Raw genomic sequence first — 15,059 nt, 5'->3', positions numbered from 1 at the left:
AATAAAGTACAATATATCTTTAGTATTGAATACATAAAGTACGATATATGTTTAGTATTGAATACATAAAGTGTTACAAGAGAAGACTGGATCCCTGGAGCGCTGTTTGAAACTAGAAATTATCTGTTTGTCTGTGGTGCTCCTACCCTGAAGAGGCTTCCTCTAAGAGCAACGTTGGTTCACTTTGTTTCAAAGAAGCTTCCTCTAAGGCGGCGGTTACACCTTTCGTATCATCTTCGAATTGTTTTCATATGCGTATCGCCGCGACGTCGTGCGCCTCGAGTCACACTTTCGTTTTTTTTTTTCGTTTTTGTCACCCGAGCACACTGATGTAGTACACTGCCAAAGCAGTAGGTGGCAGTAGGTGGCAAACATGAAGGCAATTTCAACCAATCAGAACGAATGTGCCAATACACTTCCTGGAAGCTCCAGCAAAGAGGTCAATAAGGCACCATCTTGCCTATTTACTCAATGCAGCAATTATTTTTCAGCAAAGCCTAATAAAAGTGCAATAAACAAAACGGATACATTCACTGTGTGTTCTGCCTGACCACCAAGAGCGGATAGTTTAGTCTAAAAAACGATCGGTAGCATTGTTAGCTGCATGCTAACGTCAATGGAGTATGCCATTATAACAATATAGCATTGTGGCTAGAAGCTAACGTTAGCTCACGCTACTTAGCCAGCACCAAAACTGATGATATTGCGAGCTATCAGTAGTTAGATAACATTAGAGACAACGCTGTGTGTATTAAACAAAGGTGAATAGATGACTGGGCCATTTTGTTTAATGCTTGTTAAGTTGAAAGAGGAGCTCTGAGCTAACAGGGTCTGAATCCTGATAGCTCACGTTAGCCAGCTGCTCATGCAATCGGTCTATCAGTGAGCTGGATGCAATCCTACCTTGAGGGGAGGGAACAGATGGTGGAGGTAAACGGTACCCTACCCCCCCCCTCACAGTGAGCTGTGGTGTTCCACAAGGAAGCATACTAGGACCGCTACTGTTCCTAATTTATGCAAATGACATGTCGTCAGCTTGTGACTGCAACTTGTTCCTGTTTGCGGACGACTCAGCCCTGCTGGTCTCTGACAAGAACAAGTTACAGGTTGAAAAAACCCTCAGCTCGGAACTAGGCAGAATCTGCATATGGCTCGCTGATAACAAACTATCATTACACATGGGCAAAACAGAGTCCATTCTCTTCGGTTCAAATAACAAACTCAGCAAGACCGACGGCTTCTCAGTTACAGTGGGTGACAATATTGTCACAAGGAAAGATGAAATTACCTACCTGGGTTCCATCCTAGAGGCTAATCTCTCCTGTGACAAAATGGCATCCAATGTAATAAAAAAAGTCAACCAACGAACTCGATTCTTGTACCGGATCTCCTCTCTGGTAAACAAGAACACCCTGAAGACTCTGGCAGGAGCACTCATTCAGGGGTACTACGACTATGCTTGCACCTCATGGTACCAAAGCACCTCAAAGGCGCTAAAAACAAAATTACAAACATCTCAAAACAAACTGGTCAGACTACTGCTTGACCTTACTCCTAGAACCCACCTCACCCCTGCCCACTTTGACAACCTAGGATGGCTTAGAGTAGACGACAGAGTACAACAACTTGCAATGGGCCTGGTCTACAAGATACACTACACGACCAAGGTACCCATGTACATGTCAAAATACTTCCCAAAGGTCAGTGAATACCACGATCACAACACCAGAGGGAGCTCCACAAATCATGTTAAACCCAGATTCGGCTCAAATAAGGGACTAAACACGTTTCGCAATTATGCCACATCAATGTGGAACGCCCTACCCAAAGCTGTAAAGGAATGTGGATCACTACCCACTTTCAAAACCTCTCTCAAGGGACACCTACGGGAGACTGCAATTCAACACTGGCCCCTGTAAATATCCTAACCCAACCCCCTCCAATGTACAGTCATTTACCTAGTATGGTTTTGTCAATAGTTCAATGTACAATTGTGTTTGTTTGTACAGTGTCTCCTCCCCCCCCCCCCTCAATGTACAGTGTTACTTGTTTATACAGTGTGTCCCCCGGCCCCCCCCCCCCCCCCCAACCACCTCCAATGTAAATTACCCAGTATGGTTGTCAATATCCCAATGTACCCAACCCCCCCCCACCCAACCTCCTCCAATGTACAGTTTCTACATCAAATGTATATACTCCCTTTTCTTGACTCCTTCTGTATCACAAACAGTACTGTATTTGCAAATCTGGTATGTCATAAATGTATAGATGTAGCAGTACTGACTATCTGTATGTCATGTATGTCATATATGTCTATATGAATTGAAAATGGGGGACCCTGATGGAAACAAGACAAACGTCTTTCTCAGGTCTGCATCCCCTTAACAATTGTATGTATTGAGCCGTACTGTATTGTACCCATTCTGCAATCTGTTAAATAAAGTTTTCATTCATTCATTCATTCATTCAATGCTAGCAGAATGAATGGATGTAAACTTTATTTAACATATTGCATATGGGTACAATACAATACGGCTCAATACAAACAATTGTTAAGGGAATGCAGACTGTTGTAGCTTGGACTGGGGTCCTTATAACAATAACTTGACAACACATGGTAGCTGAAGCTATTTGGGACACGGTCACACGGAGCTATGTCCCAAACACACACACTGTTGTCACCGGAAGGGCACGCAGATGGTATCTACTGCGCATGGGCGTTTTCGCAACAACGGCTAGCGTGCTGACTACACACTGTTGTCGATTCGTTTTTTTTGCGTATCTCCAAACGCAAACACAATTTTGCGTTTCAGCCGTATCCACAAAAAAACGCAAAAAAAAACGCATTTCTGTGTAATAGGGACATCAAACGTTGTCAAAAACGTATAAAAAAACGCCAGGAATACACTAGTCTAACCATGGCCTAAGAGCAACGTTGGGTCACTTTGTTTCAAAGAAGCTTCCTCTAAGAGCAACGTTGGTTCACTTTGTTTCAAAGAAGCTTCCTCTAAGAGCAACGTTGGTTCACTTTGTTTCAAAGAAGCTTCCTCGTTGGTTCACTTTGATTCAAAGAAGCTTCCTCTAAGAGAAACATTGGTTCACGTTGATTCAAAGAAGCTTCCTCTAAGAGCAACGTTGGTTCACTTTGTTTCAAAGAAGCATCTTCTAAGAGCAACGTTGGTTCACTTTGATTCAAAGAAGAATTTAAGCATTGTGTTGATATTCAGGGGGATAGTGATCAAAGGGGTTTAGTCATCATTTTCACAACAGTTGTCTCTGTCTCTGACACATCAACATACCTTATGTTAAAATAAACTAAAATGAGGGGGCGGTCAGGTGGCATAGCGGAGATTGCGTTCGTCACCAACGCTGGGAGACACTGGATTCGCATGTTCGAATCCAGCTCCCAGCGTGCCACCAGCTTGGCTGGCCGTTCTCACTAATACAATTGGCTGTATTAGGGGGTGGAAAGCTGGAGGGTGGAAATCTGGCGTTGTGGACAGCGACGCCTACAGGTCAGGTCTCGGCGCTTGCTCAGCGGGGCAAGTGGGGGGCGTCTTCAGAATTGCGCACTCTGGGAGCTGGTATCAGAAAGTACCGTCTTCAGGCTGCCAGAACGCATTTCCGTGTGGCAGAACGGTGCAAACGATCAAATACTTTGCCTAAAACGACCAAAATCGTTTTAGTCTGGACATGGCCTTAAAGTGCACCAGATTGATGCATTTAAATGTTAAATGCATGCTCACCTTAACACATTGTGCGCCAAGAACGGCGTAAATCGTTATTGCCCGCCATGCGTTGAACGGCAACAACGGCGTATCACGTGTTTGGGATCAATATTTCATTTTTTCGCCATGGCATTCATAATTCATCCAGCCTCCCTCCGGATCGCAGCCAGACCCTGTTCTTTTTTTTTTATCTACTTTTTCTCCCATTTTTCTATTTTTCTCCCATCCCAATTTCATATCATCCAATTCAACCCTCCCCTGTCTCGAACGCTGTTTCTTGCCTCCCACAAGCCGGCTGCAATGTGGACTAAGTCATACATAGCACGAGTCCCCTCCGATACTCGAGGTAACAGCAGTTGCATTTTTTCACCTGCGCGGCGCGATCTTTCAGCGTCAGGGGTCTGCGCTTTGGAGGGGCGCCGCCCCCATCGCTTCCTGATTCTACTGCGCAGGCGCACCAACCGACCTGTAGGAGTCGCTGTCCACAACGCCCGATCCCCACCCATCAGTTTCCCACCCCCTAATACTGCCAATGTGTATTAGTACAGAGGACCAGCTAAACTGAAAGCAATGTGGAGCGCTGGGCTCGAACAGGCGAACCCAGCGTCTCCAGTATTCGTGGTGAGCGCCTTGCCCACTGCACCACGTAGCCGCCCAGCCAGACCCTGTTCTGATATTGCAACGCCTCAATACCGCCGCCTGGTGGATGGTCGGGCGAGTTACACTCACGCCAAACCGGAAGTGGCGATCGGTGCATCGAGGAAATTCCTCCGCCCGAGATATATTGTTACGTGGATCAATATACACACTCGAGTGTATTTGGATCGCTTTCTAAACGCAATAATCGATATGATTTCAGCGTTTATTGCGTCATACAAACCGGAAATGGATCTAGCAGATCGACGTCAAATAATTGGGATATTTTTCCTCCAGTCTCATCGGCGAACGGTAAGAGGAAAATAACGTTACTTTCAGCTTGATTGTCCATTTCTTTGTTTGCAATCAGTCTGATCAATATATCAACCTATACTAAATAAAGCCGTTACTGACGATCAAGGAATTATAAACGACCCCCCCCCCTTTCCTTCACGCATGATGAAGCATAATGTATACCGATCATATACATTTGAATTTTTTAATATAGCGTGTATAGGAAAGAAATGCCAATCGATAATCTATCATATGCTTCAGGGCCTATAACTAGCGTTTTTGGAATTACAGCAGAAAAGCTTAAAAACATACTTATATTCTCGACGGTATTAAGTATTAACACAACAATGTATGAATGAAAAAATATAACGTTCCCACATCCGGAACGATATAGATACCCGATGTTGAATGGGCCATAGTAATGCAGATATAGCTATAATATTTAAAAAGTTATAGCCCTGCAAAGAAGGTAAACATTTCCATTGGCTTACAGCAGAGAGGGCATAATGATGGGCACAATGCATGGCGCCCAATGTGTTAAAGGGTTTGGAATCCCCCCACCATATTAGTTTCACAAAATAGGGGCCCCCAAACAACATTTCGCATGGGGCCCCCAAAAAGCTAGAAACGGCCCTGAGAACAGGTTCAAGGACTAGGGGGCGGGTCCTCCCACAATCAACCCAAACTCCACACAGCTGCGTCCATTCATTCACCGATCGGTTCATTATCACGGTCCTGGGCACACGGCTATGGGGGAGGAAGGAAACCACAGAAGGTTATGCAGCAGATTAATTGACAACACAGGGGCCATTTCACAGTCTGTACGAAACACTCACAAATATAAAATAAAACCTGTAAACCAGGGTTAATTAGAGTAGGACACCATGACTCAATGAGACCTTCTGATAGCAGGGTTGATCGAGTAGAACACCATGACTCAATGACACCTTCTCAACCCCTCACGCTTTAGAGCTATCAAGTCTGTTTACACAGGTTGACCTGTGTGTTTGTGTGTGTGTGTGCGTGTGTGTGCGTGTGCATGAGTGCACAGCTGGATATCACAGATGGCTTCACATACAGAAACATTTGTGCCTGCATTTGTGCGTGAGAACGAGAGAGAAAGAGAGACCATGAGAGGGAGTTCAGGGACTATAAATCCATCAATCAATCAACCAGTTCTATGTCATTATTTCTATCTTTATTATGTTTGTACAAAGTTTGAGTTATCTCTGAGAAAGAGAGAGAGAGACAGAGAAACAGAGAGTGAGAGATATTGAGACAGAGAGAGGGAGACAGAGACAGAGAAAATGAGAGAGAGAGAGAGAGAGAGAGAGGGTTCACACAGTGGGGCCACCAGAATGGGCCTGTTGCCATGACAACTCATTAAGATCTCTCTCTCTCCGTGTCTAAATAAGATCTAGGCTATTTTTAGAACATACTTTGAACAGATACAAGCATGTACACACACACAAATTCACTCTCTTGCACACACACACACACCTATCAGCATGTACTGTACATCCACCTACACACAAACACACGCACGTACACTCACACACAAGCACATGCATGCACACACACACACACACACACACACACACACACACACACACACACACACACACACACACACACACACACACACACACACACACACACACACACCTACACAGTGCCAGGGCTTGCTGGGATTCCATCTGTGAATCAGAAAGATATTGTATTTGTGATAGTATTCATGCTGCATGCTGTCAGAGAGAGAAAGAAAAATGGAATATGTATTTAATATTTAAGCGTATGGCCTCCAAGTCACTGATAAAGGTCTAGAATACTCTCTATGCTGACTGGCCTTCAAGTGATTGATTGATTGATTGAACACTTTATTTAACAGATTGCAGAATGGGTACAATACAGTACGGCTCAATACACACAATTGTTAAGGGGATGCAGACCAGAGAAAGACTTTCGTCTCGTTTACATCAGGGTCCCCCATTTTCCAAGTCACTGATAAAGGTCTAGAATACTCTATATACTGACTGGCCTCCAATACTTTCCATATCCCTCCTAGTTAAACATCCATACAGCCCCCCCCCCCCCCCCCCCCCCCATACAGTGTGTGTTTCATTAGATAGGTCAGAGGTCAGAGCCCAGGGTTGCCTGCAGTGGAACATCCACGGAGCAGTGTTTGGTGGTGTGTCAGTGATTTGCTCAGGGGCACTTCGGCAGAGACGGTGTTCACCGTAGATGTAATACCACCAGCCCCCCTCCTGCGTGCCTAAGGTCGTCGACCCCTGCTCTAGTGGATACTTGACTCATTATTCGTCATAATTTCACTGCCCTCCTCATGTCCTGCCCGCGTCTATTCTTATCCTAACGGACTTATGCTTCCGCGTTCGCGTTTTGCGAATCTGATTGGCCACTGACGTTTCTGGTGCGATCTGATTGGCCACTGACGTTTCTGGTCATGTGACATGTGCGCCCAATCGCGTGACGCGCCCATTTCCCGCCTCGAACAGCCTGCAAACTACCTAACGCCTAGTTTATCACTGGTTAAGCTTAGGCGACTCTTTCGAAGTTGGTTAAGGTTAGAGTTTGGAATCAGAGCTGGTGTTCTATCGCCCTGCTCTAAGACAAACTCTAACCTTAACCAACTTCGAAAGAGTCGCCTAAGCTTAACCGGCGAAAGAACTTGCCGTCACACGATTGGCGCGACCAGAAACGTCAGTGGCCAATCAGAGCGCAAAACGCGAACGCGGAAGCATAAATCCGTTAGGATAAGAATAGATCATTTCACTGCCCTCCTCATGTCCTGCCCACTTGCACCGTTGTCATCCTGTGTTCACGTAGTGTCAAGTATATGTTGTGTTTAAGTAAGCATATAATCCTTACCTACTTATACACCTGCATATAACTATATTTATCCACATCTGTCTGTACATACCTGCAAAATCCTTTTTTACATGTAGTCTGCACATCACAGTGGCTGGAAGTGTCCTACGGGAGACTGCAATTCGAAACTGGCCCCTGTAAATGTCCAAACCCAACCCCCTCCAATGTACAGTTTCCCCCCCACCCCCCCACCCTGCCTACCAAACCCCCCCCCCACCCCACACACCCAACCTCCTCCAATGTACAGTTTCCCCCCCACCCAGCCTACCCAACCTCCTCCAATGTACAGTTCCCCCCCCCCACCCAGCCTACCCAACCTCCTCCAATGTACAGTTTCCCCCCCACCCAGCCTACCCAACCTCCTCCAATGTACAGTTTCCCCCCCACCCAGCCTACCCAACCTCCTCCAATGTACAGTTTCTTCCCCCTCAAATGTATATATACTCTCTTTTTAGACTCTTTTTGTACTGTATATTTGTAGATCTGGTATGTCATAAACGTCTAGATGTAACAGTACTGTCTACCTACCTGTATGTCATGTATGTCATGTATGTTATGATGAATTGAAAATGGGGGACCCTGATGTAAACAAGACGAAAGTCTTTCTCTGGTCTGCATCCCCTTAACAATTGTGTGTATTAGGGCGGCTACGTGGCGTAGTGGGCAAGGCGCTCCCCACGTATGACGGAGACGCTGGGCTTGCCTGTTCGAGCCCAGCGCTCCACATTGCTTTCAGTTTAGCTGGCCGTCCATACTAATACACATTGGCCGTATTAGGGGGTGGGAAACTGATGGGTGGGGATCGGGCGTTGTGGACAGCGACTCCTACAGGTCGGTTGGTGCGCCTGCGCAGTAGAATCAGGAAGTGTCGGGGGCAGCGTGAGCCTCCCACGCGTTACTCCTCGCCACTGAGAGATCGAGCTGCGCAGGTGAAAAGATGCGACTGCTGTTACCTCAAGTACCGGAGGGGACTTGTGCTATGTATGACTTAGTCCACATTGCAGCCGGCTTGTGGGAGGCAAGAAACAGCGTTCGTGACAGGGGAGGGTTGAATTGGACGATACGAAATTGGGATGGGAGAAAAATATAGAAAATGGGAGAAAAAGTGGATAAAAAAAATTGTGTGTATTGAGCCGTACTGTATTGTACACATTCTGCAATCTTAACACTTTGGCTGCCATGGGTTAAATTCATTATCAACCGTAGGTTGCCGGCTCTATTTGTCTATAGAGAAAGTCCCCTTCTTTGCAGGGCTATAACTTTTTAAATTCTATTGCTACATTGCCATTATTAGGGCCCATTCAAAGTCCTATATGTATTGTTCATTGTGTAGCAACGTTAAACTTTTTCATTCACATATTCATAGTAAAGTATGGTCTAATGTATAAGTATGTTTTCATCTCTTTCTGCAGCTTTCTCCAGAACGTGATCTATAGCCCCAAATACATTATATTGATGATGCAATACAGTTTTATGGCAATCAGCGCGATATAAAAAATTCCAACTAGACGTACTTCTAGAAGTTACTACACGTCATCTGATGTTGACCGGATGGGCTAGGGGGCGTTTATAATTCCGTGGGCAGCGTTATACCAATCATCTAATGTGGGTCAAATGTTGATAATAGCAGTTAGTATCGAAGACGGTAACTTTACACGCTAAAACTCACCCCAGTCTCCGCGCGCCGTTGGGCGATCATCGTAGAGTAGACATTTTATCATTATGGGATGTAGATTTACCCGGTCCATCTCCAGCTTGTATAATGGTATATACGTCCAAATCATGTTGTTTATCGAGTTATTGGCAATCGATCGCTATGTAGTGTGTCGAGATCGAGTCCCGGAACCTATAGCTAGTGCCCGGAAGTAATACGGCGACCAGCACAATCTCCGTAGCACTTCCTGTTAAGCGATTGCGCCGATCGGTCACCAGATGGCGCTCCTGAACCGCCAGAGAGCTCAGTGGGTCCTCCTGGTGGATCTCAGGCCAGCGGAGGGGAAATATGAATCCGATCCCAGATTTTTGAAATATTGATATTAAAGACGCTGTAAGGCGTCTTCGGCAACTTGAGCATGGCCGGGAATGACGTGTTTAGGCGTTTTCCGGCAGCCAAAGTGTTAATAACATTTTCAATCAATCCTCATTATCTAGAATGCATGAAGTGAATACTTTCAGGTATACCTACCCTGGGGGGGGGGGGGGGGGGGCACATTCTCACATTCACAGTCTTGTGGGTTATGGAGGAATCCCTTTGTTTGTCCCAACAATCGTTTACATCTCACCCCCACCCCCTCTACTCCCCTTCTATACCTCAGTGACTCCTAGCTGCTCCGCATGAGAGCACTCCTCTCAGCCAAAGCTCATGTATTGATTGATTGAAAACTTTATTAACAGATTGCAGAATGGGTTACAATACAGTACGGCTCAATACAAACAATTGTTAAGGGGATGCAGACCAGAGAAAGACTTTCGTCCTGTTTACATCAGGGTCCCCCATTTAAACCTATACACATGCACTTTATTACTCTGCGTTTCGCTATTAAAGCTACGGTAAATTGATTACGAAGATCCAACTACGGACATAATTGTTGTTGAGTCCGGTCAGTGAATACCACGATCACAACACCAGAGGGAGCTCCACAAATCATGTTAAACCCAGATTCGGCTCAAATAAGGGACTAAACACGTTTCGCAATTATGCCACATCAATGTGGAACGCCCTACCCAAAGCTGTAAAGGAATGTGGATCACTACCCACTTTCAAAACCTCTCTCAAGGGACACCTACGGGAGACTGCAATTCAACACTGGCCCCTGTAAATATCCTAACCCAACCCCCTCCAATGTACAGTCATTTACCTAGTATGGTTTTGTCAATAGTCCAATGTACAATTTTGTTTGTTTGTACAGTGTCCCCCCCCCCCCCCCTCAATGTACAGTTTTGCTTGTTTATACAGTGTGCCCCCCCCCCCCCCCCAACCACCTCCAATGTAAATTACCCAGTATGGTTGTCAATATCCCAACGTACCCAACCCCCCCCACCCAACCTCCTCCAATGTACAGTTTCTACGTCAAATGTATACACTCCCTTTTCTTGACTCCTTCTGTATCACAAACAGTACTGTATTTGCAAATCTGGTATGTCATAAATGTATAGATGTAGCAGTACTGACTATCTGTATGTCATGTATGTCATATATGTCCTGATGAATTGAAAATGGGGGACCCTGATGTAAACAAGACGAAAGTCTTTCTCTGGTCTGCATCCCCTTAACAATTGTGTGTATTGAGCTGTACTGTATTGTACCCATTCTGCAATCTGTTAATAAAGTTTTCAATCAATCAATTCAATCAGTCCCACAGTTGTCAATACGTTGTGTCTATCTGTGATTAACTCTGACTGTGGAGATGGAGGGGGAGAGAGAGGTTCCTGTTCTCTCTCTCTTGAATGAATGAAAACTTTATTTAACAGATTGCAGAATGGGTACAATACAGACAATACAGTTTTCATTAATTTATTCATTCAAGAGAGAACAGGAACCTCTCTCTCCCCCTCCATCTCCTGTATACTGTATTATACAGTACGGCGTCAATACACACAACTGCTAAGAGGATGCAGACCAGAAAGACTTTCGTCTTGTTTACATCAGGGTCGCCCATTCTCAATTCATAGTTGATTGATTGCCACTCTCTACTACTCTATATGTCTGTCTGTCATCTCTCTCTCTCTCTACCACTCTCCGTCTCTCTCTCTCTTCTCAGGTGAGGACAGAAACCTATATAGAACAGTGATATGGCTTCATGTGTTCAGCTCTGCCATGCAGATTAACATTAGATGAAAACACAAGTAAAATAGATACTTAATTCACTACACACACACGCACACACACAGATAGATAGATTAACAGTCTGGAGACACGCAATGTGCATTGTGTGTGTGTTTCATGTCGAGTTGAGAGAGAGAGGGAGGGAGAGAGAGAGAGAAAGAGAGAGAGAAAGAGAGAGAGAGAGAGAGAGAGAGAGAGAGAGAGAGAGAGAGAGAGAGAGGGGGAAATAGAGAGAGAGAGAGAGAGAATAACGCCCAACACTATGGTGGTCGCTCCGCCCCCCCCCCCCCCCGTTGGTGAAGAAGAAGAAGGGTTACCATGGCAAACGGCGCTGACGTCACAAACGTCGTCTATAAGTAGCGGAGGGTTCTGCCGCGCGGTCCGCGAGCTCGGATGCCTGGTGTCCTGGTGGCGGAGTGAGTGACACGTGACGTGGTGTGGCGGAAGAAGAAGAAGAAGAGGAGAAACAAAAACATCCATATTTTTTTTGTAATTTTGTTTTTTTTAATAAAATAAAGGCCACATTTAATTTAAAAAAAAATTATACATACACACCGGGATCTGGTCGGAAGAGACCGCGCAGCAACCATGGGAAGAGGAGTAAGTATTTCTTCTTCTTGTTTGTGTTGTAAAGTCACTTCTTCTTCTTCAGACACCTTGTGTCTGTGCTGCTACTGAACTCCTCCATTCAAACAAGTGGTCGTTATTAAATAAAGCCACGCAGCGTCGTCGTGTAGTAGTCAGTAGTGACATGACAGCCTTCAAGAAGTCTGCGTAGACTTTCGCGTTGAAATATATATATATATATATTTTTTTTCTCCCAATATCGTTTTTCATCTTCATCTGGTAGGTCGCCAGTTTAGGACAGAAAGAGGTATTTTCTACTATATGTATAGAAGGGGAGATGTGAGGCTTTTTCAAAATGACATCGCAACGCGAGAATTTCCAACAAACAAACAAGTTTTTTTCCCAAACAAAACAATTTTTTTTGCAACCGTTGGGAGATGATGATGACGAGCTCGAGCCCCATCATGGAGCGGCTTGACTCTACTGGTCTCGTGATTCGAGCTCGCGAGCTTTAATAACCCTTTCACTGCCACACTACAGAAGGTTACATTTACATTTAGTCATTTAGCTGAACGCTTTTATCCAAAGCGACTTACAAGTTCTGTACGACAAGTCATCATCAGGAAGGTCACAACTTCCTACAAAAAGTGTTGAGTGCTACAGTGTAGGTTAGTTTATTAGGACAAGTGCATGACAGTAAGGTTAGTTAGGGTTAGATTTTTTTTGTAACCCTTTCACTACCACACTACAGAAGGTTAACCTTTCACTACCACACTACATAAGATTAACCCTTTACTATCACACTACAGAAGGTTAACCTTTCACTACCACACTACAGAACTCGATTATTGTACCGGATCTCCTCTCTGGTAAACAAGAATACCCTGAAGACTCTGGCAGGAGCACTCATTCAAGGGTACTACGACTATGCTTGCACCTCATGGTACCAAAGCACCTCAAAGGCGCTAAAAACAAAATTACAAACATCACAAAACAAACTGGTCAGACTACTACTTGACCTCACTCCTTGTGTTCTTCATATCAACTATGGTTGCACGCACGCTAATGACGCCACGTGCACTCATGGGCGCGTGCGCATAAATGTTCCCTCGCTTAAGCACAAACTAAAGACTGTGCCTAATTGCCTCTACGAATGGAATGTAACACATTTTATTCACAAGTTCTGTGTGAATGTATCTGAGAACGTATTAACACACCTGACGACCGGCGCTATTGATATGCAAAGTAGGCCAGGTGGGTACTTAGCGAGTGCAGCGCATTCCTGTGTGCACGTGCGTGCCGTGCACATCCGTGCGCTTTTGCTCACAAAACTTTGGCTGCACTACGTGCAACCCCGTCCCATGAGGAATGCATCTCTGCGAGTCCTAAAACCCACCCACCTCACCCCTGCTCACTTTGACAACCTAGGATGGCTTAGAGTAGACGACAGAGTACAGCGACTTGCAATGGGCCTGGTCTACAAGATACACTACACGACCAAGGTACCCATGTACATGTCAAAATACTTCCCAAAGGTCAGTGAATACCACGATCACAACACCAGAGGGAGCTCCACAAATCATGTTACACCCAGATTCGGCTCAAACAAGGGACTAAACACGTTTCGCAATTATGCCACATCAATGTGGAACGCCCTACCCAAAGCTGTAAAGGAATGTGAATCACTACCCACTTTCAAAACCACTCTCAAAGAACACCTACGGGAGACTGCAATTCGAAACTGCCCCTGTAAATGTCCCAACCCAACCCCCTCCAATGTACAGTAAATGACCAAGCATGGTTTTGTCAATATTCCAATGTACAGTTTTGCTTGTACAGTTGTACAGTGTTCCCACCCCTCCTACCCAACCCCCCCCCCCCCCCCCCCCCCACCCCTCCAATGTACAGTTTTTACGTCAAATGTCTATACTCTCTTTTCTGGACTCTTTTTGTAACAAACAGTACTGTATTTGCAAATCTGGTATGTCATAAATGTATAGATCGCAGTACTGTCTATCTGTATGTCATATATGTCCTGATTAATTGAAAATGGGGGACCCTGATGTAAACCAGACGAAAGTCTTTCTCTGGTCTGCATCCCCTTAACAATTGTGTGTATTGAGCTGTACTGTATTGTACCCATTCTGCAATCTGTTAATAAAGTTTTCAATCAATCAACAGAAGGTTAACCTTTCACTACCACACTACAGACTGTTAACCCTTTCACTACCACACTACAGAAGGTTAACCTTTCACTACCACACTACAGAAGGTTAACCCTTTACTATCACATTAACTACCGACGACGGTTAACCGGTGATAGTAAAGGGTTAACCTTCTGTAGTGTGGTAGTGAAAGGTTAACCTTCTGTAGTGTGATAGTAAAGGGTTAATCTTATGTAGTGTGGTAGTGAAAGGTTAACCTTCTGTAGTGTGGTAGTGAAAGGTTAACCTTCTGTAGTGTGATAGTAAAGGGTTAATCTTCTGTAGTGTGGCAGTGAAAGGGTTATTAAAGCTTGCGAGCTCGAATCACGAGATTAGAGTCAAGCCGCTCCAGTCTCTCCATCAGGCTCGAGCTCGCCATCTCCAACGGTTGCAAATTATTATAATTTTTTTTAGAAAAGTTTTGTTGTTTGGCAAATGTGTTTATTGGAAATTCTCATTCGGTTAACCGTCGGTAGTGTGATAGCAAAAGGGTTAACCGTCGGTAGTGTGATAGTAAAAGGGTTAACCTTCTGTAGTGTGGCAGTGAAAGGGGGTTAACCTTCTGTGTATTGTCGCAGTGAAAGGGTTAACCGTTTGGTATAGTGCGGCAGTGGAAGGGTTTAATTCCCGTGTCAGGTGACCTGGGGTGTAACTAACTGTTGCTGATGATGATTCAGACTGTGAAGTTGAAACTACCACACTGATGTGATTTATTTATTTAGTTTTTTTGTTTTCAGGATTCTGTGTTTTTCAGGTTCACACAATTAATTTCACGTGTAGATTTCAGACGGTATAGTTATGTTTCCAACCTACAGGATTCTCCCGGTGGTATTTTTTTTGGGCTGTTTTGTGTTAAAAAAACGTGTGATTCTTCTTTTTAAATGATGACGAAGTTTCAATGAAACATTGTCCCGGTAT

General features: G+C 44.7%; 1 protein-coding gene across 1 annotated transcript in view; it reads left to right on the top strand.

Annotated features, from left to right (window-relative positions):
* The first annotated feature begins 11,753 nt into the window (after window positions 1–11,753).
* The window catches only part of LOC311244920 (sodium/potassium-transporting ATPase subunit alpha-1-like), a 70,987-nt gene continuing 67,681 nt past the window's right edge, over window positions 11,754–15,059 (top strand). Inside the window, 1 exon segment of the mRNA XM_084334616.1 lies at window positions 11,754–11,970. Coding sequence (XP_084190742.1) covers window positions 11,959–11,970 — 12 coding nt within the window. The 5' untranslated portion in view covers window positions 11,754–11,958.

Source organism: Notolepis coatsorum (genome assembly GCF_963971535.1).
Source record: "Notolepis coatsorum genome assembly, chromosome: 1".
NCBI lineage: Eukaryota > Metazoa > Chordata > Actinopteri > Aulopiformes > Paralepididae > Notolepis > Notolepis coatsorum.
Note: the sequence above shows the minus strand (reverse complement) of the source record. Positions and strands in the feature narration are given on the sequence as shown.